The sequence below is a fragment of the Gavia stellata genome, unplaced genomic scaffold (genome assembly GCF_030936135.1).
Source record: "Gavia stellata isolate bGavSte3 unplaced genomic scaffold, bGavSte3.hap2 HAP2_SCAFFOLD_42, whole genome shotgun sequence".
Lineage (NCBI taxonomy): Eukaryota > Metazoa > Chordata > Aves > Gaviiformes > Gaviidae > Gavia > Gavia stellata.
Window position 1 is genome coordinate 148,951 of NW_026776913.1, and position 26,672 is coordinate 175,622.

General features: G+C 52.6%; 2 protein-coding genes across 2 annotated transcripts; both read left to right on the top strand.

The window, feature by feature from the left end:
* The first annotated feature begins 7,072 nt into the window (after window positions 1–7,072).
* Window positions 7,073–14,844, top strand: LOC132321393 (olfactory receptor 14A16-like). The gene is made up of 2 exons (XM_059834891.1): window positions 7,073–7,989; window positions 14,808–14,844. The coding sequence occupies exons 1-2, from the start codon at window positions 7,232–7,234 to the stop codon at window positions 14,842–14,844; spliced, it is 795 nt and encodes a 264-aa protein (XP_059690874.1). The 5' UTR covers window positions 7,073–7,231.
* A 787-nt stretch (window positions 14,845–15,631) lies between these two features.
* On the top strand, window positions 15,632–16,549 carry LOC132321500 (olfactory receptor 14A16-like). Its single transcript, XM_059834994.1, has one exon. The coding sequence runs from the start codon at window positions 15,632–15,634 to the stop codon at window positions 16,547–16,549; it is 918 nt and encodes a 305-aa protein (XP_059690977.1).
* The last annotated feature ends 10,123 nt before the right edge of the window (window positions 16,550–26,672 follow it).

The following is a 26,672-nucleotide window of genomic DNA, read 5'->3' on the forward strand; positions in this document are numbered from 1 at the left end:
TGAGCCCCACCAAGCGCCATCACTGCAGAGACCATGGAGGGAACGATGGACAAGGTGACCATCCCTGGGGGCTGGTGAAAGAGGAAGTCAAAGGTGACAGATAAGAGGTGGAAAATGAAATGTGGGGGTGGCTCTGATGCCAAGCAGGCCCTTGATGTCTTTCTCTAAGGAGGATGACCTAGTCCTGACCCCCATCACCATGCAAAAGGCATCCTGTCCCTCACTGGATGCTCAGGGCTCTTCCTATGAGCAGTGGGATGTGGGGTGCGCAATGACAAGTGCAGGACAGCGGTCGCACAGCTGCCAGCCTCTATGAAGGATGAGGAGGCAAGAAAGCACTGGGGCTGTAAGGAAATGGTGACCTTCTTGGAAGAGGCAGAAGTGACAGCGAAGAGGACAAGGACCCCACTTGTGTTATTGAGAGGTCCCAGACCCACCAAGACTCTCAGCTGTCCCCACCGCAGGCTTTCCTACACTGTCCTATGCCTGTGCCTGTTTCCCAGCAGATTTAACCACCTACCATGACTTCCTGAATACAGTAATACAATAAATTCAGTAAGTTTGCAGATGATGGTGAAATAGGAGGAGGTCTGGATTTGATTGAGGGTGGAGAGGCCTTATAGAGAGAACTGGATAGACTGGAGAGCTGGGCAATCGCCAACCACATCAAATTTAACAGGAGCAAGAGCTGGATTCTCCACCTGGGATGCAGTAATCCGAGTTATACATACAAATTGGGGGAGGAGAGGCTGAAGAGCAGCCCTGCAGAAAGAGATCTGGGGTTTTTGGGTTCAGGGCAAATTGAATAGGAGTCAATAGTGTGCCGTGGCAGCCAAAAGGGCCACCCGTGTCCTGGGGTGCATCAAGCACATCATCGCTAGCTGGTGGAGGGAGGTGATTGTCCCACTCCGCACTGCACTGGTACGGCCCCACCTCAAGTGCTGTGTGCTGTTTGGGGCACCTCAGTAGAAGAAGGACACCAAAGTATTAAAGTGTGTCCAGGGAAGGGCAACCAAGGTGGTGAAAGGTCTCGAGGGCAAGACTTGGGAGCAGTGGCTGAGGTCACTTGATTTGTTCAGCTTGGAGAAGAGAAGGCTGAGGGGTGAGCTCATCGCAGTCTACAACTTCCTCAAGGAGGGCAGCGGAGAGGGAGATGCTGATCTCCCCTCTCTGGTGACCAGCGATAGGACCCGAGGAAATGGAATGGAGCTGCGTCAGGGGACGTTCAGATTGGACATGAGTAAAAGGTTCTTCACTGAGAGGGCTGTTAGTCATGGGAACAGGCTCCCGAGGGAAGTGCTCACGGTACCAAGCCTGTCAGAGTTCAAGGAGCGTCTTGAAAACATATGTCATGTGCTTTAGTTTTAAGTAGTCCTTGTGAGGATTAGGGAGTTGGACTCAATGATCCTTATGGGTCCCTTCCAACATTAGATATTCGATGATTCCTTGACTTCATCAGGTCAATTCTGTCTTTTACATGCAGTTGTTGATCTTCAGAATGAGACTCATTCTATAGAAACGCTGTTGCTGGTACCAGTTGCAAAACCGATTGTCTGACTGCAGGATCTGCCCAATTCTTTTCAAACCTTTTCCCCTCAATAGCAGGATGGAGAAGAATACCATCTGCACCCTCCTGCCCTTGACCATCACACCCAGAGCAGCGTAGTCATGCTTGCTACTTTCCAGGTCTCCTAGGACAACATCAGTGGTTCTCGTGTGGAAGAGCAGAAGGGGTTAACATTCCAAGATCAGGACAAGCTTCCGCAGCCTCCCAGCAATGCACCCCTTGATCAAGGACAGCTGACAGAGCTCCTTAGAAGCTGCTAGAGCTTGCCAGCAGCTTGTCAGAAGTCTACGTCTCCTCTGACTCTTCTTACTTGGCAGCCAAAGGCCCCTTGAATGTCCTCAGAGGGCTCCATGGATCTTCAAGATGCAGGTTCACTAAGGCTCTCAAAAAAGTCCCCAGGAGACATTGTCAGGACTCCATTCGGCCAAGAGCTGAGGAACTCGGGGTGATTCCAGTATTGATCCTGAAGTGAGCCCGAGGTTGGTCTAGAGGCATCCGAAGGTGCTTTCCAGCATGAATGGGTTTGTGATTCTGTCATCTCTCATAATAGCTACTGCAATTCTTGCAGTCATCAATTCCTCCTCTGCATCTGGATTAGCACCAAGCATGGTAACCCTAGAGCCACACCCTCTCAATGGTGTCAGGATGCCACTAAGGACTGAAACATTTTATGTTCAAAGTTTCATTGTGGATGACTCTTTGTTTTCAGACAGAACAGGCCCTTCTCACAGCCTGAAACACCTGTGCATTGCAACATGATGCCAAATGAGAGGGATGCAATCAGAAAGTCATGACACGAGGGTAATGATGTTATAACATCTGAGGGGTCCTTGGGAAAGCCAGTAAAAACTCAAAATGCCCTAAAAATCTCAGACATGATTTGTAAGGTTGGCTTTGCCACTATGGCAGTCTGAGGGAGCTGGGTTTGTTCAGTGGAGAGAAGAGAAGCCTTTGGGGACACCTGGGGACAGCCTTTCCACACCTACCAGGAGATCACCAGGAAGAGGCAGCCAGGCTCTCCTTCCCTGTTGTGAATGATGGGAGGGTGAGGGCCAATGGACTTACTTGAAACACCTGAGGAAAAGCTCTTTACCCATGAAGAGGGTCAAGCCCTGAGGCAGGTTGCCCAGAGAGGTTGTGCTCTGTCAGGCCTTGGAAGATTTCAAGCCTCACACAAATAAAACTCTGAGCCACCTGGTGTGACTTGATAGCTGACCTTGCTGGGAGCAGCAGGTTGGCTCTCGTGCAGCATGAGGGACTGCCCATTTCCTTCCACCACAGGGCTTCCCTGAACCATGCTAGGGAAAGCACTCAGCTTCCCCATGACCATGGAGGTGAGCAAACCTAAGTTTGGTCAGATTATCTTTTTTGTCTTGCGCATGTCACCACTGCTTACCTGCAGAGCTGCTTGGCAGGTACCTCCAAACAGCCTCGATCATGTCCTTTGCTTCATCTTCTCTTTTCTTTTCCCCTCTTTTCCCCCATCTGAGCTCTGCCCCTTGGTCATCCTTATCTCCTCGCATGCAAACAGCCCACCTGTGTTTGCTCTTCCCACACTGGTCTTGCCTTTGCTTGCTCTGTAGCTCTTTCTGAGATGGGCAGCATGGAAAATTCTATATTGGAAAGTGACTCCATTAAACTAATACCTCATTTTACCATTTGTACTGTCCTCCAACACATGATGTTCTCTTCTGAGAGACACCACAATCAGACTAATTCAATTGCACGAACAGCTGACAAAACAGTGACTCAGTCCATGAGGACCTTGAGGATCTCTGGGATTCAGCCAACAGAAACCTCCTGAATTTACAAGGAGAAGCCACCAGTCCTGTATTGGAGGGGGAAGAATAACCCTGTACCTCAGGGCAGGCTGGTACCCGACTGGCTGAGCAGGGACCCAAAGCAGAAGGGCCTGGGCCCAATGAGGGATGCTGTATGAGCCAGTAGCACGTGCTCACCAGAAGAAAGATCAGCTGCGTTAGGAATTGGTGACCCAGACAGTGGGAGTTATCGTCCTCGTCGAGTGAGCACCGTTGTGGCCACATTTGGAGTAGTGTGTCCCTCTGTGGGGTTTCCTGCTCTAGGCAATTTGGGAGGAACTGGAGAGTGCCCAGAAGAGCTCTGCAGAGATGGGGGTCGGGGTCTAGTGCCCTCCTTGGGGGTGCTGAGGCAGCTGGGTGTTTGTCTGGTGGGTTTAGACTGGACAGGAGAGAAAGAAATGCCACCCCAAGGGCAGTGCTGTGATACAAGAGGCCGCCCAGAGGGAGCCTGGGCCAGCCCAAGGCTTTGTGTTTCAAGGAACAGCCAGGGATGGCAGAGAGGAATCAGTAAAGGCAGTGAGATACTCAGGTGAGAACAAGAGGATGGAGTGTCCACAGCCTTCAAGGAAACAGGGCCAGGCGTACACACCATAGGACAGCCTTGGGTGGAGGTGGTCGAGGGAGCTGGCAATGCCGAAAGCCCCCAACAGAGCTGACGTCCTCCTCCCCTTGGCTGTGGCTGTTGCCTGTGCCAGCCAGGGCCTTCCAGTAGGAACTTCATCATTACAGCTCGAGGGCCTCATGGACTCCTCTTCCCTACGCAGGAGCCTGGCAGGTTTCAAACCGTGTTTTTGCACTTGCTCAGGGATCTTCCTGGGGATGTGTGATGGAGGGATGTTCCTTGACCACACTGCCCCAGGAAAAGCCCCGAGCAACGTGTCAGGGAAAATCACATTCTCTGGGAATGCGTTGTGTATGTGACACATTGCCCCAAGCAATGTGTGAGGCACCAAATGGCATTCTCTGTGATGCCGACTGGGGTGTCTGTCACCCAACTACCCTGAATGGGAATTGCTTTCCTGGTGGTCCTGTGATTTTCTTGGCAGCCCAGGCATCTCATGTAGCTCTGTGTGCCTGGATTTGAACCTTACATTGAGCAGCTGCCTTGAATTCTGTACCACAATGTGGGGATGAACAGGAGGCAGCTGCCAATACAGTCAGTGAAGATCTAGTAAACCCAACACCTGGAGGAGAGGAAGAAAGAGACTGAGCTCTCCCTATGGCATACGACTCCATTCCATCCTATGAATGTCTCTATAGGCTGACCTGAACATAACGAGTAGGGACAGGTTCAGTTGCCCTTAATTTGGGCAGCAGCTGTCCTTTCAGTTGGCCAAAGGAAATCCCCAAGAGCCTCCAAGAAGATGCCCCAGATGTTGGCCTGTCTCTACATCAGCCTGCACGTATCTTCAATCTGTCTCTATTATCTTTGACCACCTCTGGCACCTCAGGTGTCACCAGACAACTGCATCTGAACAGCTCACTCCTGGCCTCCAGCTCCATTAATTACCATGGGAGCTGAGAGCAGGAGCTCACATGCAGGTGCCTATTGTGTGTCCACCTGAAGGGGGGCAGGAGGAATCCCACCTGCTGTGGGTCTGTGGTGTGCATGGGAGGGAGCTGAGTGCCCTTCCAGCCCCAGCACTCCAAACCCAGGATGAGATGCCTTGTCGGGCTCAGCTGCATCCCTTCCCTCAGCAGGGGTAAAGGAGATCCCTGCCTGTCCCTGTCTGGCTGTCCTGTCTAAAGATGGGCCAAGAAAAGTTGATACTTGGGCGTGAGTCTGTCTCTCAGCAGGGAAATGACAGTGCTGGGAAGAAGTGTCTCTCCCCAGCTGCGGGAGGGAACCTCAGTGATTGCTCCAGCCTGTTTCACAGCAGGTTCCCCTGGAGCCCCAGGGACCCCTGGGGGGAGCCCCGAGGGGCAGAGAAAGTGCCGCCTTGGGCTGCTCCTCTGCTGCTGAGCTGGGCCGGGCTCCTGGGACGGAGGGAGCTCATGGCAAGCGGGCAGCACTGCCGAGAGACAGCTCTGCCCAGGAGCAGCTCCTCTGCAGAGCGCAGCAGGGCTGAGGGCACTGCCTGCAGGCACCGAGGGGAGAGGATCAAGGCAGAGAGAGGTTAAAGGCAGTCTGGGGTGGGAGGACAGAGGCGAGCTCACTGGAGGAGGAATCTTCACAGCCCTTGACACGGTAAGTCTCTGGCTGCAGGGCGATTTAGGTACAGTTCACGGACAGATCTCCTAATGATGGCACATCCCACAAACTGTGAGACCTTTCAGGAAGAACTGCCACAGGTTCTCCAGTGTAGAGGAGGAGGAGGTGCCCCAGAGCAGGGCTTCCCTGCTGCACCATGAGAGGGACAGGGCATGAGGGCTGCCTTCTGCCAGGGACGGCTGCAGGGTGTGAAGGTGGGTGTGCAGCCAGGGGTGCCCAGGGCTGTCCTTCCGAGCAGGGTCCCTGCACCCCCGGGGCTGGGTGCTGGGGCAGGGACTCTGCCGCCTGCCAGGGTCAGCACTCAGCCTGCCCGGGGAGCTCCCCATGGCACTGTGGGAAGCCCATCAGGGCAGGGCAGGGTCCTTCTGCTGTGGAGAGAGTGCTACCTGGGTCAAGGCTGCTCACAGCTCCACATCCCCCCCAGGACATTTCCAAGGGCACTTTTCAAAAGGAAGGTCTATGTGGCGGTTACCTGAAAGGGAAGCTGCCGGTGTTTTGAGTTTTCTCCTCTTGGTTGTCTGGAAGGGCAGTGAGAGATGGAAATTTATTTCTATGTTCTGGGAAAGGCACTGAGACCCCACTTCTCATTAGCTCTTGTCTGATCTGCTCATTAGCTCCAGCACAGACAGAGGTGCCCCTGGGCAGTACCCTGGTGCCAGGAGGTGTCTGCAGGGCAGAGCTGAGCACACGGTGAATGGGATGGGGTCTGTGGGAGATGGTAGGAGAGAGACATTGGGACAGGGAATCAGCTTCCAGCAGGGACATCTCCAGCAGAGACAAGGGCAGGGAATGAGAAGGAGCTGCTACCAGAAATGCCATGGCAGGGCTATTTGGGCACCTCCTTGCCATGCCCTGGAGTGCAGATACCTTCCCCAGAGCAACTCCCTGGTCTCCTCTCCTACCCAGCAGAGCCTCTGCCTTCATGGCCATGGGGTCCCTGTTATGAGTCATGCCCTGGGCAGCTTGCCTTCCAGGTGGATGTGTCTTGGGATGCAGTACACAAAAAAGAGGCTAAAACCACCTGCCCTACAGTGACACCATGTGAGAGGTGGTGAGCACAGCTGGGTAAGGAGAAGGCTTCACAGCACACCCCTCTGCCTTTCTGTCCTCACCTCATTGCTTTGGAGCATTGCAGTTTTCTTCCCTGTTTCCCCACCTTTCCGTGCTGCTCTTGCTCTCTGGGATATGGATTGGGGTGCAGGTCAGCTTCTGTTCTGGCACTGACTCTGGGTGTCCTTCCCTGGAAGTATCTTCATGGGAAGTAGGTGCCCAAGCTCTGTTTTAAACTGTCAGGCACCATGCCATTCAATTGACAGGGCTGGGGAATGCGCTGGCTTGTTCCTCATTCATCACAGGGATGGGGATTTCTATGACAAATAGCATGTTATTTTCCTCAGAGAAGTCTGTCCTCAATTGTCATTGTCTTTTTCACCTTGGACAGGTCCCAATGCCCACAGAAAACAGATGTCCAACAGCAGCTCCATCACCCAGTTCCTCCTCCTGGCATTCACAGACACGCGGGAGCTGCAGCTCTTGCACTTCTGCCTCTTCCTGGGCATCTACCTGGCTGCCCTCCTGGGCAATGGCCTCATCATCACCGCCATAGCCTGCGACCACCACCTCCACAGCCCCATGTACTTCTTCCTCCTCAACCTCTCCCTCCTCGACCTCGGCTCCATCTCCACCACTCTCCCCAAATCCATGGCCAATTCCCTCTGGGACACCAGGGCCATCTCCTACTCAGGATGTGCTGCCCAGGTATTTTTCATTACATTTTTGATGTCAGCAGAATTTTTTCTGCTCACTGTCATGTCCTACGACCGCTACATTGCCATCTGCAAACCCCTGCACTATGGGACCCTCCTGGGCAGCACAGCTTGTGCCAAAATAGCAACAGCTGCCTGGGGCAGTGGGTTTCTCAATTCTCTCCTTCACACAGCCAATACATTTTCACTTCCACTCTGCCAAGGCAATACTGTGGACCAGTTCTTCTGTGAAATTCCACAGATCCTCAAGCTCTCCTGCTCAGACTCCTACCTCCGGGTAGCTGGGCCTTTCAGTTTTAGTGCTTTTCTATTCTGGGGGTGTTTTGTTTTCATCTTGCTGTCCTATGTGCAGATCTTGAGGGCCGTGTTGAGGATTCCCTCTGAGCAGGGACGGCACAAAGCCTTTTCCACGTGCCTCCCTCACCTGGCTGTGGTCTCCCTGTTTATCAGCACTGGCACGTTTGCCTACCTCAAGCCCCCCTCCATCTCCTCTGCAGCTCTGGATTCAGTGATGGCAATGCTGTACTCAGTGGTGACTCCAGCCTTGAACCCCCTCATCTACAGCATGAGGAACCGGGAGCTCAAGGATGCCATGAAGAAAGTGATTTTAGGGATGTTTCCCATGTATCCCATTGCTGGGCTGTGCTTTGTTTGCTCTTTTGTCCTTTTTGTTTTCATTATCTGTGTTGTTATTAGCCTTTACTGTGTTTCTACATAAATGTTGAGATTCTCCTTACTTCTACTGAGGAATGAGCCTGCTCTGTCTTCCCTGGCTCTCATATAAAAGTCTGTCTTTCACTGGGACAGAGCTACACTCTCATAGCATTTCTGAAATAAAATGGGATCTCCCCAGTGTGCTGACTGAAGTTTGGGCTCTTCTTCCAAAGCTGATGGCAGCATCAGGCCCAAGGAATTTCACCTCAAAAGGGCCTTTCTCTCCTTGGAATTGAGAGAGAAACTCTCGTTGTCACATTGTCACAGCTGTTAGAGACCCAGGTCTGGATCTTGGGCTCACCCTTTGGTGTATGGTGACCGTGGAGATGGTAAATGAGCACTGAGTTATGCACCCAGGGCTGTCCCACATACGACTGTGCAGAAGACGTCCTCCAGGAGGGGAATCTACAGCTACCTGGAGAGCCTGGGGGTTCTGCAGGGGCAGCACGTTCCTGGGGTGGGCAGTGACTGGATCCTCCCAAAGTGAGAGGTCACCCAACGGGGAATCACTCAAAAGAAAGTGCTAAATGCCGGTCTCGGCGAGGAAATACAGATGGACACACCTGACCAACTCCAGCAGGGAACAGCACCTTTGCAGCCCCCACAGCACCGGCAGAACACACACAGGCATGAGTATCACAACCGGCCCCATCCCGCTCCCTTCTCAAGCTGGTCTGGTGTGCAGGTGACAAGTGGTCTGTGCAGATCCTGCAGCGCTTACCCACGGGCACACACGCTCACGGTCCCTCCAGTGTGGGCCTGCGCTTGGGTCTGCCCAAGTGCCCTGCCCAGACCCGGGGCCGTTATCCACTTGGCAGCTCCAGCCCTGCCTCTCTCCACACCCTGGTGTCCTCCTGCTGCAGCCAGCCCCTGGATTTCACCAGCAAAGCGTGTACATGCATTCGCCCCAAACACACAGGCAATAGTGAGCACTCTCACCCAGCAAATAGCCGGAGCAGAGTTTAATAAGACAGTGGACAGAGCATGGAGATCAGGCACAGGGTTTGGACAGACCAGCACTGAGCAGCCCCCTACCCCCATGCAGCTGGCCCCTTGCATATGGAGGGGAAATTCAATTTACGATTGCTCAGCAGGGGTCATTTGTGACCCAGGAATGATCTGGCAGGGAGGGCAAGGAGGCCCAGCTGCAGAAGGGGTTAAACTGGCTGGAAGCAGGGATGCCAGAAACAGAAGGACTTCCTGTAAGGGAGTGAAGTTTCCCTGGGTGATGAGATCAGCAACAGCCTCCGCATTGTCTTGTAGCCATCCTGGAGTGGGAGCGCTCAGGGGCCCAAGCTCAGGGGCAAACTTTGGGCTGCAGAGCTGGGCTGGTGCAAGTGTAGGTAAGGAATCTGCTTGTGATGCGTATTTGCAGACTCCTTGTAGAAATGCTTGTTGCGGTAGGACTCTGACCGATGCATTGGTCATTAAATATTTAAGCACAAAAGTCTGTTTAATTTACCTCACGGGGTACCATAAAAATTCCCCGAGAGCTTGAAGGGTATGGGAAGCCCATGTAAAACCTCATTCGGGGTGCCCCAATTTGGCTGGGACTCCTCATGCGCATGAACAAAGATTTACCCTTCTAATTCCTTACTTTGCGTCCTAGCCTCTCTGCTCCGTCGGCACTGGCCAGTCTTGAATTTTCATGACAGTAAGCGCTGTTCAGCAATAACTAAACCATCGGTGTGTTATCAAAGCTGTTGTCATTACAAATCCAAAGCATAGCACCATACATGCTGCCACAAAGAAAATTAACTCTATCCCAGCCAAAACCAGCACACAGAGCCACCATTATAATTAAAAGACACATACACACGTTCAATTGCAGATACAGGCATAAAATAGATCTAATTACTGATACAATTAGAGTCGGAGACACCATAACATGCACAAGTAGAGCTACATGACCAGTCACACAAATCATTACACATACAATTGCAGATACAATTACAGATCAAGATACAATCACACGTACAATCGCAGATACAAGTACAGTCACAGACACAAGCCCACATTCCATTACACCTACAACTACAGCTACTGCTCGTGATACCATTACCGATAGAGGTGCCATGACTGATAGAGGCAGGGTTAAACATACGGGTGCTGCTACAAATACAATTGAAGATACACGCACAGATGCCAGAAGAGACGCAGATGCAGGTACAATCAGACATACCAGTACCCATCTAGACACCATGACAGACACCGATACCAATACAGGCAGAGACAACACTACCCATACCATCAGAGATACCACTGCAGATTCCCTTGCAGAAGCAGATGACACTGTAGATGCCACGGCAGACACAGATACCACTGCAGATGCCCTTGCGGAAACACGTACAGTTTTGGATGCGATTGCAGATGAAGATGCCACTAGAGGTGCAAATGCCACTCCAGGTTCTGAGCATACGCCATAGCAGATGTACACAAAATTGGAGGCGCGATAGTGTTGCAGATACCCTTGCAGACGGAGGTAGCATTGCTGATAGAGATACCATTTCAGAGGAAGGTACCTTTGGAGATGCAGATAAAATTTAATTGCAGATGGAGATACCATTGCAGATGCAGGTAGCATGGCAGATGGAGCCGCTGTTGTAGATACAGAGAGGATTACAGATGCATAGATGATTGCAGGTGCCCATACAGGTGCAGATGCCACTGCAGATGGAGATACCATTGCAGCTATTGATACCTGTATCTCCTTCTAGTACAAGGTAACCCATTTATTGGACGAGGGAAAGGCTGTGGGTATTGTTTACCTGGACATAAGTAAAGCCTTTGGCACCGTTTCCTACAGCATTTGCCTGGAGAAACTGGCTGCTCATGGCTTGGATGGGGGTACTCTTTGCTGGGTAAAAGAATGGCTTGGATGGCCAGGCCCCAAAGGGTTGTGGTGAATGGAGTTCAGTCATGTTGGCAGCCGGTCACAAGTGGTGTCCCCCAGGGCTCAGGTTTGGGGTTGGTCTTGTTGAATATATTTATGGACGATCTGGATGAGGGGATCGAGTGCTCCCTCAGTAAGTTTGCAGATGACACCAAGTTGTGTGGGAGTGTTGATCTGCTTGAGGGTCGGAAGGCTCTGCAGAGGGATCTGGACAGGCTGGGTGGATGGGCCGAGGCCAACTCTATGTGGTTCAACAAGGCCAAGTGCCGGGTCCTGCACTTGGGTCACAACAACGCCATGCAACGCTACAGGCTTGGGGACGAGTGCCTGGAAAGATGACCCGCAGAAAAGGACCTGGGGGTGTTGATCGACAGCTGGCTGAAGATGAGCCAGCAGTGTGCCCAGGAGGACAAGAAGGCCAACGGCATCCTGGCCTGTATCAGAAATAGTGTGGCAGCAGGAGTACGGAGGTGATTGTCCCCCTGTACTCGGTGCTGGTGAGTCTGCACCTCAACTGCTGTGTTCAGTTTTGGGCCCCTCACTACAAGAAGGACATTGAGGTGCTGAAGCGTGTCCAACAAAGACCAATGAAGCTGATGAAGGGTCCAGAGAACAAGTGTTATGAGGAATGGCTAAGGGAACTGGAGAACAGGAGGCTCAGGGAGACCTTATCGCTCTCTACAACTACCTAAAAGGAGGTTGTAGTGAGGTGGGTGTTGGTCTCTTTTCCCAGGTAACAAGTGATAGGACAAGAGGAAACGGCCTCAAGTTGTGCCAGGGGAGCTTTAGATTGGATATTAGGAAAAATTTCTTCACCAAAAGTTTTATCAAGCCTAGGAACAGGCTGTGCAGGGAAGTGGTTAAGTCACCATCCCTGGGGTATTTCAAAGATGCGTAGATGTGGCGCTTAGGGACTTGGTTTAGTGGTGGACATGGTAGTGTCAGGTTAACAGTGGGACTCGGTGGTCTTAAAGGTCTTTTCCAACCTAAATGATTCTATGATTTTATGTTTCTACTTTTTGCCCATCCCTCTGGCCTGTCTATGTCCTTTGGGATGGCAGCTGTGGACTGCAGTGTAGTTTCTGCTCTCCTCAATATAGTTGCATCTACAAATGCTATGAAAATGAACTCTCTCATCTCCTGCAGGTCATTAAAAACACATGAAACAGAGCAGGTAGCACGACAGACTCTTGCAGGACCCTTTTAGCTAGATGCCTCCAGGCAGAGTACCACACATTGACCTCATCCCTCTGAGCTCCACCATCCGACTGTTGTTTTAGCCATCTACTGACTCACCCACGCAGGCCATCATATCCTAACTTGGGCACAAGAATAATGTGGGAGATGATGCTGAAAACTTCACTGACTTCCAGGTTAAAAGACAACCACTGCTCTCCCCACGCCCAGCAATCCTGTCCTTTCATCACAGAAAGCAAAGAGGATGGCGAGACACACACTACCCTGAGTAAAACCAGACACCACCTTTTTCAGCCACCCAGAAATGGGATCTGAGTGAATGGACACACTCTGGAGCACAGCCTTGAGTTTCACTGCTCATCTGTTGTGCATTTTTGAAAGGTGCGTGCCATGTTTGGGTGCTGTCAGTCATCAGGGAGTCCCCCTAGTTTCCATCACCCTCTAAAGATGAGGGAGAGTGTCATCACTGTGAGATTGGCTTGCCCTCTCAGCTCCCTGGGATGCCGCCCCACTTGTCCCATAGACTAGTAAGGGTTGCGTTTGCTCAGGTGACCCCTGACTTGATCCCCATCCACCACTGGCTGATCTCCTTCAGGGTCCTGCCCTGAGTCACAGAGGCCTGCGAGACCTTGCTGGGGAAGACTGAGGCAAAGAGGATAAGAGAGAATCTCAGCTCTGTCTACACCTGCTCTTATGAAACTCAGCAGTGACCACAGAGTACCTTGGTTTTCTTCTTCAACTGTTCCTGAAGTAGTAAACACTCATTATGGTGCCCTTTCTAGTTTCCTTTGAGTTGCAGTCTGGGTTATTGCAGAGCTTGGAGGATGCTGTCCTTGAAGACCAGCTGGACTGAGCTCTGCCATCAGGTCACAGCTCTGTCTCCCACAGTAACGGCTCCAGTTTGTCCTGTCCGTGGCCCTGGCTGAGGTCATTGCTGCACATCTGGGCTGAAGCACCACAGCTGTGGCATCAGGCAGGGTCATACTTGCCATAGGGGAACCTGTTATCAAGTGTCCAAGAGCCTGGGTGTGCAAAGGCTTTGCTTCAGAGGAGAGAGATGGCTTGGACAAAAGAATTCTGGATACCTTTCTATCCCTAGGACTACAAACCCAGAACGAAATGTCTGAATTCAGTCAACTGAAGACGTGTCCCCAGCTTGCAGAAATTAGATCCCTGCCTGTCACCTTCCTGGTGTCCTGTCTAATGATGAAACAAACAAAACGTGATTTTCATGCCTGACTCTTTTCCTGATAGGAGAAATGTCAGTGCTGGGAAGAAGTGTCTCTCCCCAGCTGCGGGAGGGAACCTCAGTGATTGCTCCAGCCTGTTTCACAGCAGGTTCCCCTGGAGCCCCAGGGACCCCTGGGGGGAGCCCCGAGGGGCAGAGAAAGTGCCGCCTTGGGCTGCTCCTCTGCTGCTGAGCTGTGCCGGGCTCCTGGGATGGAGGGAGCTCATGGCAAGCGGGCAGCGCTGAGGAGAGACAGCTCTGCCCAGGAGCAGCTCCTCTGCAGAGCGCAGCAGGGCTGAGGGCACTGCCTGCAGGCACCGAGGGGAGAGGATCAAGGCAGAGAGAGGTTAAAGGCAGTCTGGGGTGGGAGGACAGAGGCGAGCTCACTGGAGGAGAAATCTTCACAGCCCTTGACACGGTAAGTCTCTGGCTAAAGAGCAATTTAGGTACAGTTCACGGACAGATCTCCTAATGCTGGCACATCCCACAAACTCTGAGAGCTTTCAGGGAGAACTGCCACAGGTGCTCCAGTGTAGAGAGGGAGGAGGTGTTCCAGAGCAGGGCTTCCCTGCTGCACCATCAGAGGGACAGGGCATGAGGGCTGCCTTCTGCCAGGGACGGCTGCAGGGTGTGAAGGTGGGTGTGCAGCCAGGGGTGCCCAGGGCTGTCCTTCCGAGCAGGGTCCCTGCACCCCCGGGGCTGGGTGCTGGGGCAGGGACTCTGCCGCCTGCCAGGGTCAGCACTCAGCCTGCCCGGGGAGCTCCCCACGGCGCTGTGGGGAGAAGCTGGGGGTGGAAGGAGAGACCAGTGCAATGGCAGGGTCCTTCTGCTGTTGAGAGGGTGCTGTGTGGGTCAGAGCTGCTCACAGCTCCACATCACTGCAGGATCTTCCCAGGAGACTTTTCAGGAAGCACAGCAAGGCAGGGGCTGCCTGAAAGTGAAGGATCCTGGTCTTTCACTCTTCTCCTCTGGGTTGTCTGGGTGGGCAATGGCACATAGAAATTAATCTCTCATTTCCGGAGGAGGCACTGAAATTCCAAGTCTGTTCCTCTTAGAGGTGAATAAAGCGGGGAGTATTGGAAATCACCATGCCGTGGTCACAGACAGCATCAGGGTCACTTTTCCAGCCTCGCCAGGGCTGGTCTGATGTTCCCCTCAGAGCCTGCACACCCAGAGATGCCCCTGGGCAGTGTCCTGCTGCAGGGAGGGCTCTGCAGGGCAGAGCTGAGCAGGCAGCGGGTGGGATGGGCTCTGTGAGCACTGCCAGGGAGGAGACACAGGGGACAGAGAACCAGCTCCTGGCAGGGACAGCTGCAGGCAGCAGAGACAGGGATTGGGTTGGGAGGACACTGCAAAGGAGCACAGGGGGAGGGTGCGTTCCGGCAGCTCTCTTTCTGTGTTTCCCTGCAGATGTCTGCTGGGCACTGTCTGCGGGGCAATGAGCTGACTCTCTCTGTAGAACCTCCCATCGGAGGGACCCCCGAGTCTCTGCTTTGCCTGTCCTGCAGGGCTTGCAAGCTGCCCCCCAGAAAGGCGCAGCTCTGCTGTGGGATCCTCGGGAGTGCGGAGCCTTTCCTTGGGGGTCGGCACTCTCCTCGCAGAGTCAGTTGCTTCTCTCTGGGAGGGGTCGTGTCCTGCCCCTCTCCATCACACCTCCACCTCTGGGCTGGGCTGGAGGAGAGTTTGCAGAGCTGTCCTTTGAAACAGAGCTCCTTTGGTCTCATCAGAGTCCAGGTTTAGGGTTTTTTTTTAAAAGAGTAATTTGTGTCTGAAGTCATCTCCAAGGCAGCACAAGCGAAAGCACAGGGCAGATGGGAAAGGGACTGATGGACACTGCAGCTCTGTGAGAAAACACAGACAAAATTATTAAAAAGACATACCAAGCCTCTCTGCCACAGCCCACGTTACTCTGAGACATGAGTGCAGATATTGAATTTTTCCATGAAAGGTGGATTACATTTTACATCCCCTGTGAACATTGGAGCTGTCTCGAACCAGCTCCCATGTACCCACTGCAGCAGATCAAAGCTGACTCCTCAGCAGCAGAAGGGCAGAGCTCCTGCTCCTCACAGCACACTCAGCCAGCACAAACTAGAGAATGGAAATGCATTCCGACTGGGGGGCGGGGGGTGGTGTTTTTGTGAAAATTGGAGTGGCTTTTCTCAGAGAAATATGTCCTAATTTTTCCTGTCTTTTCCTTTTGTGGACAGAGCCCCCATACTAAGAAACAGCCAATGTCCAACAGCAGCTCCATCACCCAGTTCCTCCTCCTGGCATTCGCAGACACGCGGGAGCTGCAGCTCTTGCACTTCTGCCTCTTCCTGGGCATCTACCTGGCTGCCCTCCTGGGCAATGGCCTCATCATCACCGCCATAGTCTGCGACCACCACCTCCACAGCCCCATGTACTTCTTCCTCCTCAACCTCTCCCTCCTCGACCTGGGCTCCATCTCCACCACTCTCCCCAAAGCCATGGCCAATTCCCTCTGGGACACCAGGGCCATTTCATATGCAGGTTGTGCTGCTCAAGTATTTCTGTTTCTCTTTTTCATGTCAGCAGAGTTTTATCTTCTCACTTTCATGTCCTACGACCGTTACATTGCCATCTGCAAACCCCTGCACTACGGGACCCTCCTGGGCAGCAGAGCTTGTGTCCACATGGCAGCAGCTGCCTGGGGCAGTGGGTTGCTCAATGCTGTGCTGCACACAGCCAATACATTTTCACTACCACTCTGCCAAGGCAATGCTGTGGACCAGTTCTTCTGTGAAATCCCACAGATTGTAAATCTCTCCTGCTCAGATGCTTACCTCAGGGAAGTTGGGCTTCTTGTTTTTACTTTATTTTTTTCTTTTCTTTGTTTTCTTTTCATTGTGCTGTCCTACGTGCAGATCTTGAGGGCTGTGCTGAGGATCCCCTCTGAGCAGGGACCGCATAAAGCCTTTTCCACGTGCCTCCCTCACCTGGCTGTGGTCTCCCTCTTAATTTGCACGGGCACGTTTGCCTACCTGAAGCCCCCCTCCATCTCCTCCCCATCCCTGAACCTGCTGGTGTCGTTTCTGTACTCGGTGGTGCCTCCAGCAGTGAACCCCCTCATCTACAGCATGAGGAACCAGGAGCTCAAGGATGCAGTGTGGAAACTGATGACTGGATGATTTTCAAAAGCAATAAACTGATTATCATCTTCTGCAAATCACTCCTAATGTGACTCGTTACAGGCCAAGCCCATCTTCTGTAGTTTTTGGTGGCTTTGGTTGTGGGTTTGGGGTTTATTTGCTTTGTCGTACTTTGCACAATGTTGTCCATAAAGAATTGTCATTATTTGTGCCATTTGTAATTACATGTCTATCCAACGTTTGTGTTACCCAGGGTCTGTGTAACAGGAGCTCAAGGATGCCATGACGAAACGGTTTTCAACATTTTTCAACAGCTGAGACCTGCCCTCTCTCTTCACACATGATTCCCTGTGCATCCCGTAGTGTGTTAGAGTTTTGTTTATTCACTCTGTTGCTGGTTTTGTTGTTGTTATTTCTCACTTTCAATTTCCTACATGACTATTTGGATTTGTCCCACTGCATCTGAGGCAGGAACGTGCTCTCTCTCACCTGGAAACCATAGAAAGGTATGGTTAACACTGGCTCAGAAGCTGACTCTCTCACAGTATCTCTATAATAAAATGGGATCTCCCCTGCACGCTGCCTGTATGGTTGGCTCGTCTTGTGAAGCTGATGTTAAAAAGAACAAGACTCAAAATGGCCCATTGATCCATGGATTTGGGAGCAAAAAGCTCCTCGTCACTTCATGACTTTTTAAAGACCAAGGGATGGATTTCGAACTGATCTCTGAGTGTGTCTAGTGACAGTGGGGATGGTGAGTGTCACTGAGGGACATACCCAGGGCTGTACCACATATGGCATGGCAGACAGCCATCGGTCAGCAAGAGAATCTGGGAGCACAGGGTATTTCCAAGGGCAGCGTATGCCTTGGGTGGGAGATGAATAGAGACCCACAAAGCTCGAGATCACCCAAGGAGGAATCCCCCAAAGGTAAGGTAGAAAATGCAAGTATCCACAGGCCAATGAGGACTCTGTAATCACAGGGGAGCAGTGGGGAACCAGCAGGCATGAGGAAGGGAGGCTGGAGAGCAATTCATGTCACCCTTTGGGAAGTATCACCAGGTGCATCTAGAGGCACAACAGGACTCACCTAATGGCCTTGGAAATGCTCCAGAGTCCCTCCAAGTCCCTTCCACCTCCACAGACCCCAGGTGCGAGCAATGAGCAGCAGCCATCCCTGTCTGGCTGGATCTGCTTCCAACCCTGAGCAGCAAAGCCAGGGTAGGGTCCACCCTTTTGCCTTGAACAGCACAGCCCGCTCCCTCTGCAGAGCAGCACCACCAGCTCGGAGCCCCGTGGGGAGCAGGGGGATGGCTGGGTAGGTGAGAAGTGGGATGGGGACTGATGAGATGGGAGCTGACATGGCCTGGGAACTCCTTTGAGAGAAAAATGCAAGGGTTTAACTAAACCAGGACAATGTGTGGGTATACTAACACATACTCATGGTGCAGAGGCAGATGTCCTTGCTGTCCTGGTGCTCCACAGGCTCCCAGCCACTGGGCAGTGGCTGAAGAGGACTGGATTCCTCCATTCCCCATCCCTTAATGCCATTGTTCCTCCTGTTGGTGAAACGGGAGGCTGGGACCCTGTCTCTGAGCTTGCACTGAAGGAAGACTGCCCCAGGAGGGCATGTCAGTTTGCTGCTGTCCCTCAGTCCTTGTTCCCAGCACAAGTCCTTGAGACAGGCTCCCCCACCCCAATGTCACCCCCAGACAAGGCTTCTCAGCCAGAGTCCAGCTGGAGGACTGGGATCCAGCTGTGACCGCAGGGAGGATGAGACCTCTTCTAGGTCCTCTGAAGGGCTGGGGGCTTCTGGGAGCCCCCACTGGGGGAGGGAGCATGCAGAGGAAATCTGGGGCCCTGTCGAGCACCCCATGCACATGTGAGGCCATCAGGCAGGGTCCCTGACTCCAGAGATCCAGCCCCGCTTGTTGGTGCATGAACAGACAGAAGAACCTGGCCCGGGAGAGTTGGGGCAAGCCCCAGCCCCTCACACCAGCCATTTCCAGCCCTGGCCATTCACCACGACCCCAGCGAGGGCTGATCCTTGAAATGAGACCAGCTCCTACCTCCTGCTGGACTCAGTCCCTGTACTGGGGGAGCGGCCTCTAAGCAGACCCAGACCCTGGCAGACACTGGACAAGGGCTCTCTGCGAAGCCCCATATGGGACGTGGCCAGAGCAGGTCATGGGTTGGAGCTGGGGCTGCCAAAGCAGGAGGGATGCAGGAGAATGGGGCACTGAGTGCTGTGTGGAGATTGTGCCGCAGGATGTTTCCCCGCCCCTGCCTTCACGGCGGCCTTATGGGGCTGTGCCAGGGCAGGGCTGGGAGTGCACACAGGAGCCATGATGCTCCAGGAACCTCCCACCCTCTTGTGACCCCAGAATTACCCCCAAGCCCCAGCCAGGCAGGGCTCCCTGACTGTTCACTGTCTCAACTGCAGGGATGAAAGACGTACTCTGGGGTGGGAGGTGCAGGGTGGGCAGTGCCAGCCCCAGCTCTCCCAGGAGCCCCTCTGCAGTCAGAGCAGCTCCACCTGTTTGGGAAGGGACTCGCTGCTGCTCGCGGGACTGGGGACTCTCTAGGGTTCTATACAGACCAGCGCCAACCAACTGCGCCCCCTCCTCTGCCACCATCCTCTCTCAGAAGCACTGCTGGGTGCACGACTCTTGCCCAGGTGTGCAGACAAGCTACCTGAGGTCTCCTCTTCTCACCCCATGGCCCCTCGCTCTGCCCTAGTTGCAGCCCATGGGCACTGTCATAGCCCCTCTGCGCTGTGTGTAGGGTGTCTCCTCGTGCCCTGCTCTGAGCCCGTGCAGGGACACGCAGTGTGGGTCTCTGCTTGGAGCTGGCCACCACAGCCTGCTTGCAAGGTCTCAGGGCATGGTGCTGAATCTGCACTGGAGAGTAGGTTGTGATTGTCCTTTCTCAGAGTACGTGTGAGGATCTTGCTGGGGCCAGAAAGCATGAAGCAGAATCAGGAAAAGAAATAGTTGGAGGAGAAAAAAAAAAACAACCCCAAAAGCCGACGATACTGGTGGATCAGCAGTGGGCCAGGGCCCCAGAGATTTTACAAACTCAACCAGAGAAAATACTGACCAACCTAATGTAACTGCAATGTCATCCCTGCTAAGAGCAGATCATGGTGCTAGAGACGTCCAGAGGTGCCTTCTGACCCAACTCCTCACTGAGAAAGCGTCTGGACACTGGAGCTGCTGGCAGGAGACACGGTTGTGAGTTGAAGCATTGCTGATAGTTGTAACCCTTGGTCAAGCCTGTGCATAGGGTCACAAAGTGAAGGTCATCCTCAAAGGAGTTACTGCTCCATGGGCATCAGGAGTCAAACCAATACAGGGCAAGCACAGAGAAGTCAGAAACACAGCCAGCTGTCACAGAATTACCGAATCACAGCGTGGCTGAGGTTGAAAGGCACCTCTGGAGATCCTCTAGTCCACCTCCCCTGGTCAAGTGGGGTCAGCTAGAGCAGGCTGCCCAGAGCCATGCAAGGTTTTCAGTACCTCCACGGATGGAGACTCCACAACTTCTCTGGGCAGCCTGCTCCAGTGGTCAACCACCCGCACCATATTAAAGTGCTTTCTTCAGTTTGGGTGGAATTTCCCTTGTTTCACATTGTGCCATTGTTTCTTGCCCTATCACTGGGCACCACTGACTCAGCCTTTTCCATGTCCCATGCAACCAGGACCCCTGCCCTATTCAGCAGTGGCCCCATGGTTTCCCTTGCCTTATTTTTGCTGTTGATGTACTTGTAGAATCCTTTTTTGTTGCCCTTAACAGCCCTTCCCAGATTCAAGGGCCAGCAGGCTCTGGCTTTCCTAACCACATGTCCCATTGCTTGGTGAGTTGTCATTGCTGCCCTCCACAGAATCACAGAATCACAGAATGAGAGGAGTTGGCAGGGACATCTGGAGTTCATCTAGTCCAACCCCCCCAACCAGAGGAGGTTCACCTACAGCAGGTTGCACAGGAATGCTTCCACGTGAGTTTTGAATATCTCCAGAGAAGGAGACTCTGCAACCTCTCTGGGCAGCTTGTTCCAGTGCTCTGACACCCTCAAAGGAAAGAAGTTCCTCTTCATGTTAAGATGGAACTTCCTATGACCACGTTTGTGCCTATTACCTCTTGTCCTGTCACTGGGCACCACTGAAAAAAGACTGGCCCCATCCTCCTGGCACCCACCCCTTAACTATTTCTAAGCATTGATAAGATCCCCCTCAGTCTTCTCTTCTCCAAACTATAATAACCCAAGTCCCTCAGCCTTTCCTCCTAAGAAAGATGTTCCACTCCCCTAATCATCTTCGTAGCCCTTTGCTGGACCCTCTCCAGCAGCTCCCTGTCCTTCTTGAACCGGGGAGCCCAGAACTGGACACAGTTCTCCAGATGCGGCCTCAGCAGGGCAGAGTAGAGGGGGAGGATAACCTCCCTCGCCCTGCTAGCCACACTCTTCTGGATGCAGCCCAGGATGCCATTGGCCTTCTTGGCTACAAGGGCACATTGGTGGCTGGTGGTCATCCTGTTGCCCCCCAGGACTCCCAGGTCCCTTTCCACAGAGCTGCTCTCCAGCAGCTCAGCCCCTAACCTGTGCTGATGCAGGGGGTTATTCCGTCCCCGGTGCAATACCCTACACTTGCCTTTGTTGAATTTCATCAGGTTCCTCTCTGCCCAACTCTCCAGCCTGTCCAGGTCATGCTGAATGTCAGCGCAGCCTGCCGGTGTGTCCGCCACTCCTCCCAGTTTTGTGTCATCAGCAAACTTGCTGAGGGCACACTCTATCCCTTCATCCAGGTCATTGATGGATACATTGAACAGGACTGGACCCAGTCCTGACCCCTGGGGAACACCACTTGTTACAGACCTCCAACTAGACTCTGGGCCACTAATCACAACCCTCAGAGCTCTGTCTATCAGGCAGTTTCCAATCCACCCCACTGTCCATTCATCTAACCCACACTTCCTAAGCTTGCCTCTGAGGATGATGTGGGAGATGGTGTCAAAAGCCTTGCTGAAGCCAAGGTAAACAACATCCACTGCCCTCCCCACATCTATCCATGCAGTCATGCCATTGTAGAAGGCTATAAGATTGGTCAGACATGACTTTGCTTGGTGAGTCCATGTTGACTACTTCTGATAACCTTCTTTTCCTCCATGTGCTTTGAGATGATGCCCAGAACGAGCAGCACAGGGAATAAAACAGGAAGAATTGGAGACCTGTGTGTGGTCGCAGGGCCATGATCTCATTGCAATGACTGAGACATGGTGGGGTAGCTCACATGACTGGAACGCTGTCATGGATGGCTGTGTTCTTTTTAGGAAAGATAGGCCAGCAAGGGGAGGTGGTGGAGTTGCTCTTTATGTGGAGAGAGCAACTGGAATGTATCGAGCTCTCCCTGGGGGCAGATGAAGAGCGAGTTGAGAGCTTGTGGGTAAGGATTAAGGGGCAGGCTGACATGAGAGATGCTGTTGTGGGTGTTGACTACAGCCCAGCTGATCAGGGTGGGGAAGCTGATGAGGCCTTCTACAGACAGCTGAGAGTCATCTCACCATCACAGGCCTCTGTTCTCCTGGGGGATTTCACCCACCCTACACAGCCAGGCATGTACAGTCCAGGAGGTTCCACCAGTGTATTGATGATAACTTTTTGGCTCAGGTGGTGGAGGAGACAACAAGGAGAGGTGTTCTACTGGACCTAGGACTGACAACAAAGAGGGACTGGTGAGGGACATGAAGGTTCGGGGGCAGCCTTGGCTGTAGGGATCATGAGAAGATAGAGTACCAGGTCATGTGCAGTATGCACAAAAGGACGAGAAGGATTGTGACCTTGGACTTGAGGAGGGCTACCTTTGATCTTCTCAAGAAACTGCTTGGAGAAATCCCATGGGTTAGGGCTCTAGAGGGTAGGGGGGCTCAAGAGAGCTGGATGATCTTCATGTCCCGCTTCCTCCAAGCTCAGGATCGGTGTATCCCTAAGAGCAGGAAATGAGGCAAGGGAAGCAGGGAGACATGCATGGCTGATCAGGGAGCTGCTGAAAAAGCTCAAGTGGAAGAAGGAATTTTAGAGTCAATGGAAGAAGGACTGACCGCTTGGGAAGATGTCAGGAATGCTGTCAGAGTACGCAGGGATGGAAGGAGGAAAGCCAAGGCTTCCTTGGAATTCAACCTGGCAAGGGATGTCAAAGTCAAGAGGAAGGGTTCCTTCAAGTCCAGCGGAGGTGAAAGGAAACCTGGAGAAAAGGTGGTCCCACTGTCGAATGAGGCAGGTGCCATGGTGAGAGATGATGCAGAGAAGGTGGAGTTCCCAAACGCCTTCTTTGCTTCAGTCTTTGCCTCTCCGGCCAGCCCTCAGGAGTCCCAGACTTTGGAGGTCACAGAGAAAGTGTGGAGGAAGGCAGACTTTCCCTTGGTAGAGGAGGATCAAGTCAGAGACCAATGAAGTAAACTGGACGTCCAGAAGTCCATGGGTCCTGATGGGATGCAGCCGCAAGTGCTGAGGGAGCTGGCAGAAGTCCTTGGTGGGCCCCTCTCTATCATCTTGGAAAGGTCCTGGAGAAGAGGCGAGGTGCCTGAGGACTGGAGGAAAGCCAATGTCACTGCAGTCTTGAAAAAGGGCAGGAAGGAAGACGAGGGCAACTACAGGCCAGTCAGCCTCACCTCCATTTCTGGAAACAGGATGGAACAGCTGATTCTGGGCGTCATCTCAAAGCATCTGGAAAAATAGAAGGTTATCAGAAGTAGTCAACATGGATTCAGCAAGGGGAAGTCATGTCTGACCAATCTGATAGCCTTCTACAATGGCATGACTGCATGGATAGATGAGGGGAGGGCAGTGGATATTGTCTACCTTGACTTCAGCAAGGCTTTAACATCTTCTCCCACATCATCCTCACAGCAGACTATTGCAGAGGAGGACACCACGGCAGATGTAGGTACCATTGCAGGTGGAGATACCATTACAGACCCCACCCAAAACGCCGATGTTGAGGAGATGCAGGTTCCTTTGGAGACACCATTGCAGGCGCAGACACTCCTGGAGATGCAGATACCATTGCAGATGCCATTGAAGATTCCTTTGAAGGTACTGGCATCGATGCCACTGGAGATGCCATTGCAGATGCAGATACGATTACAGACACCACTGGACATGAAGGTGCTGTGTCAGACACCATTGCAGCTGCAGATACCACAGCAGATGGCATTGAAGATGCAAGTCCAATTTCAGATGCAACTGCCGATGGAGACGCCCTTGAAGATGCTGATACCATTGCAGGTACCAATGGAGGAGCAGATACTACATGGCCAGATATGTAGAAAGCTTGTGCTTATTAGGCCAGGACACCTGCTAAAGCAGACACACATCTTGCTGACTCCACACAGCTAGAGAATATATCACAGTTCTTGGTGTGCATGCACAGCCTACGCTCCCCACTTCCTATAGAGAAACCCTTGGAGACCGACCCCTTGCTGAAGCCTCGACCATGGGCAGAAACTCAACTGTGCCTGGTAATCCCCTGCTGCTCCCCTGCAAGGTCCCGGGGCTTCCCCTTACTGGAGGGGTCATGAGTAGATTCAGCTACTGCAATTGAATGATCATGCTTTTACTCATGCTTTTTGTCTTTGTCTTCTTGAAAGTGGATCTGCAAACCCGGTTCCTATTTCACGTAATGAAGATTTCCGATGAGATTTTGAGGAAAGGACCGATGGCAGGGAAAGGGAGGACTCGAGGTTGTTTGGGGATGAAGTAGGGCTAAAAATAGCTAGTCACGATGAAGAAGGTTGCTGATAAGTACACTTGTCCGGCCATGCCCTGCAACTGATGGCCCCAGCCTGTCCTGCCTTCTTGTTAAACTCCATTTCACTACTTCCTGGGGTGAGGGGGATCTGTGCCCTTTGTGCGTGTGGAGGTGTGAGTGCCAGCCCCTGGAGGGGGGACCACAAGTCAGAGGGGCTCACGTGCCCAAGGGGTAGCCACTGGAGAGACCCGAGTGCCTGCATATCATGTGGATGTGCGTGTCAGTGTGTGTAACTGCTAGCCAACATCAGGCTGGAGTAGCCAGTGAGTAGGATAAGGGGCCTGGGAGCCAGGTACCAGAGAGACCTTAAGTCTGGACCGCATGCCAGAGAGCGCCGGGGTTCTGGGAGTTGACTCCTGGAGGGAGCAGGTGGTCCAAAGCATCGCCTGGAGAAACTATGGGGTCTTGGGGCTCTGGTACTGGTAAGGCCATAGGTCTGGACCAGGAGGGGAAGTGGTCCTTTACATGCCCCGGCAAGTACCTCAGATACAGCTCTCGAGGTGGCACTGGCTGCTTATGGACAGACCCCGGAGCTCTGCCTGAAAACCTGGGAACTGCTCTCAATACTTTATAAAAAAAAGAAAAAAAAACCCAGCACCTTTTTACCAGCTGCAATGTTTCAGTGCTTTCAATAAAATGTCACTGTATTTTCCATCCTGCCAAAATGGGACTTTTGAGACTGTGTATTAATTGCGGTCGAAGAAATCCTGATCTTGCCCTGTGCTTGCATTGCCAGTACTCTGTCTATCATGCTGCGTATTTAATCTCCCTAACCTTCCAGGTGTTTCTACCTGTCCTGATCAAACTCCCCACGTCTGAGGTCATCTCTTCAGAAAACAATCTGGACATGCGCACTTTCCATGGTGATCCAGAGGTTTTCCTCCTCTTACTCTTTGATCATTCAGATCCCTCTCACCTATCACCCTGCTTTGAGCCCCAGGGAGGTAAAGCGTCATTGTCTTTCAGTACTCTCCCTCATAGTCCCTATAGGCAACTCTTCAGTTGGGGTGGTGAACCTAGTTGGAAGCTGCCAAAAATAACCATACAGCTGAGAATTGTGTTTATAGTGGATTAAGTTCTCTTGTGTTTTACTTTTTCTTCTTGTTTCTTTCCCCCAATTAAAAAACCCTGTTTCCATGGCAGTTCTCCACGGAGAGCAGGCAGGAATTGCTGCAAAGCAGCTGTAATATTCAGCTGCAGACTTTGGTGGAGAAGTCTGATGTAAAGAAAAGTGAAGCAAGTCCCCGGTGGCCAACGAGAGCAATGGCAGGGTTGGAGAGGTGAGGAGCAAGGTTGTCCATACCGTGTCTGGCCTCAAGGGACTGCTTTTCCTACCTGTCCCCACCTCTTTAGGAGACATTCTGCATCCGTATCAACTGGAGAATTCTCCTATCACCTCTTCAAAGTCCTATTTACTTATGCTACTTCAGGGTAGGTGCCTACCTCTCTAATTGGCTATACAAATGTTGAAGACCTGAAGAAAACTATAGAAGAGGCATAGCTCGTTAGCGCTTTCTGCATTTTAATGAGCCCCATGGTGTATGTAGTGCTGAGTCCAGGAGCCTCAGGTACTGAGAAGAGACTGAACAATCCCCTCAAGGAGACAAAGGCAGAAGACAAACCTAAACTACTCTGAAGCATTACTGGGCCCCACTGAGGGCCATTACTGACAAAGCCTCCCCAGGGACTTGTTAGAGCCGATAACTGGAGGCTGTGATTGCAGGTAGGCAAAGGCACTGTGCAGGTGGCTCTGATGCTGAGTCAAGCCTTGGTTTCCTTTATGCACCAGAAAGGCCAAGCCCAGATCCCCAGCCCCTGGGAGGGGGATCCTGTCCCTCACACACGGCTCAGGGCTCTCACTTGGACCATGGGATGTGGGGTGTGCAAGGCAACGTGAAGGACAACGATGGCACAACCATTTCCAGCTTCCCCATTGGCTGCATGGAGGCAACGAGGCCCTGGTGCCATGAGAACATGTCTTCTCAAAGGCATCTGTGCAGAGACGACTGCCATAGCCAAGGGAACAAAGACCTGGGTTCTTGTGATGACTTCCAGCCTGGCCAGCACCCACTGCAGGCTGTTCTACACTGCCCACAACCTGCCCCTGCTCCTGCGCAGGCTGGTTACACCCATCTCGCTTCCCCACCCTGCTCTCACCCTAGCATTTCCGTACCTTCACTGACGGGTCTCCACTCTCGGTGGCTGTTTGTTGAAACACAAAGCCGTGGGCTGATCCAGACTCGCTCTGGGTGACCACAGCCCTACCCTTCGAATGACATTTCTTCCTCCAGACAGCCAGTCTCCACCTTTCAAGTTGCACTTTGTGACTCCTCTTTCCCTCTCTCCTGCTTTTTCCC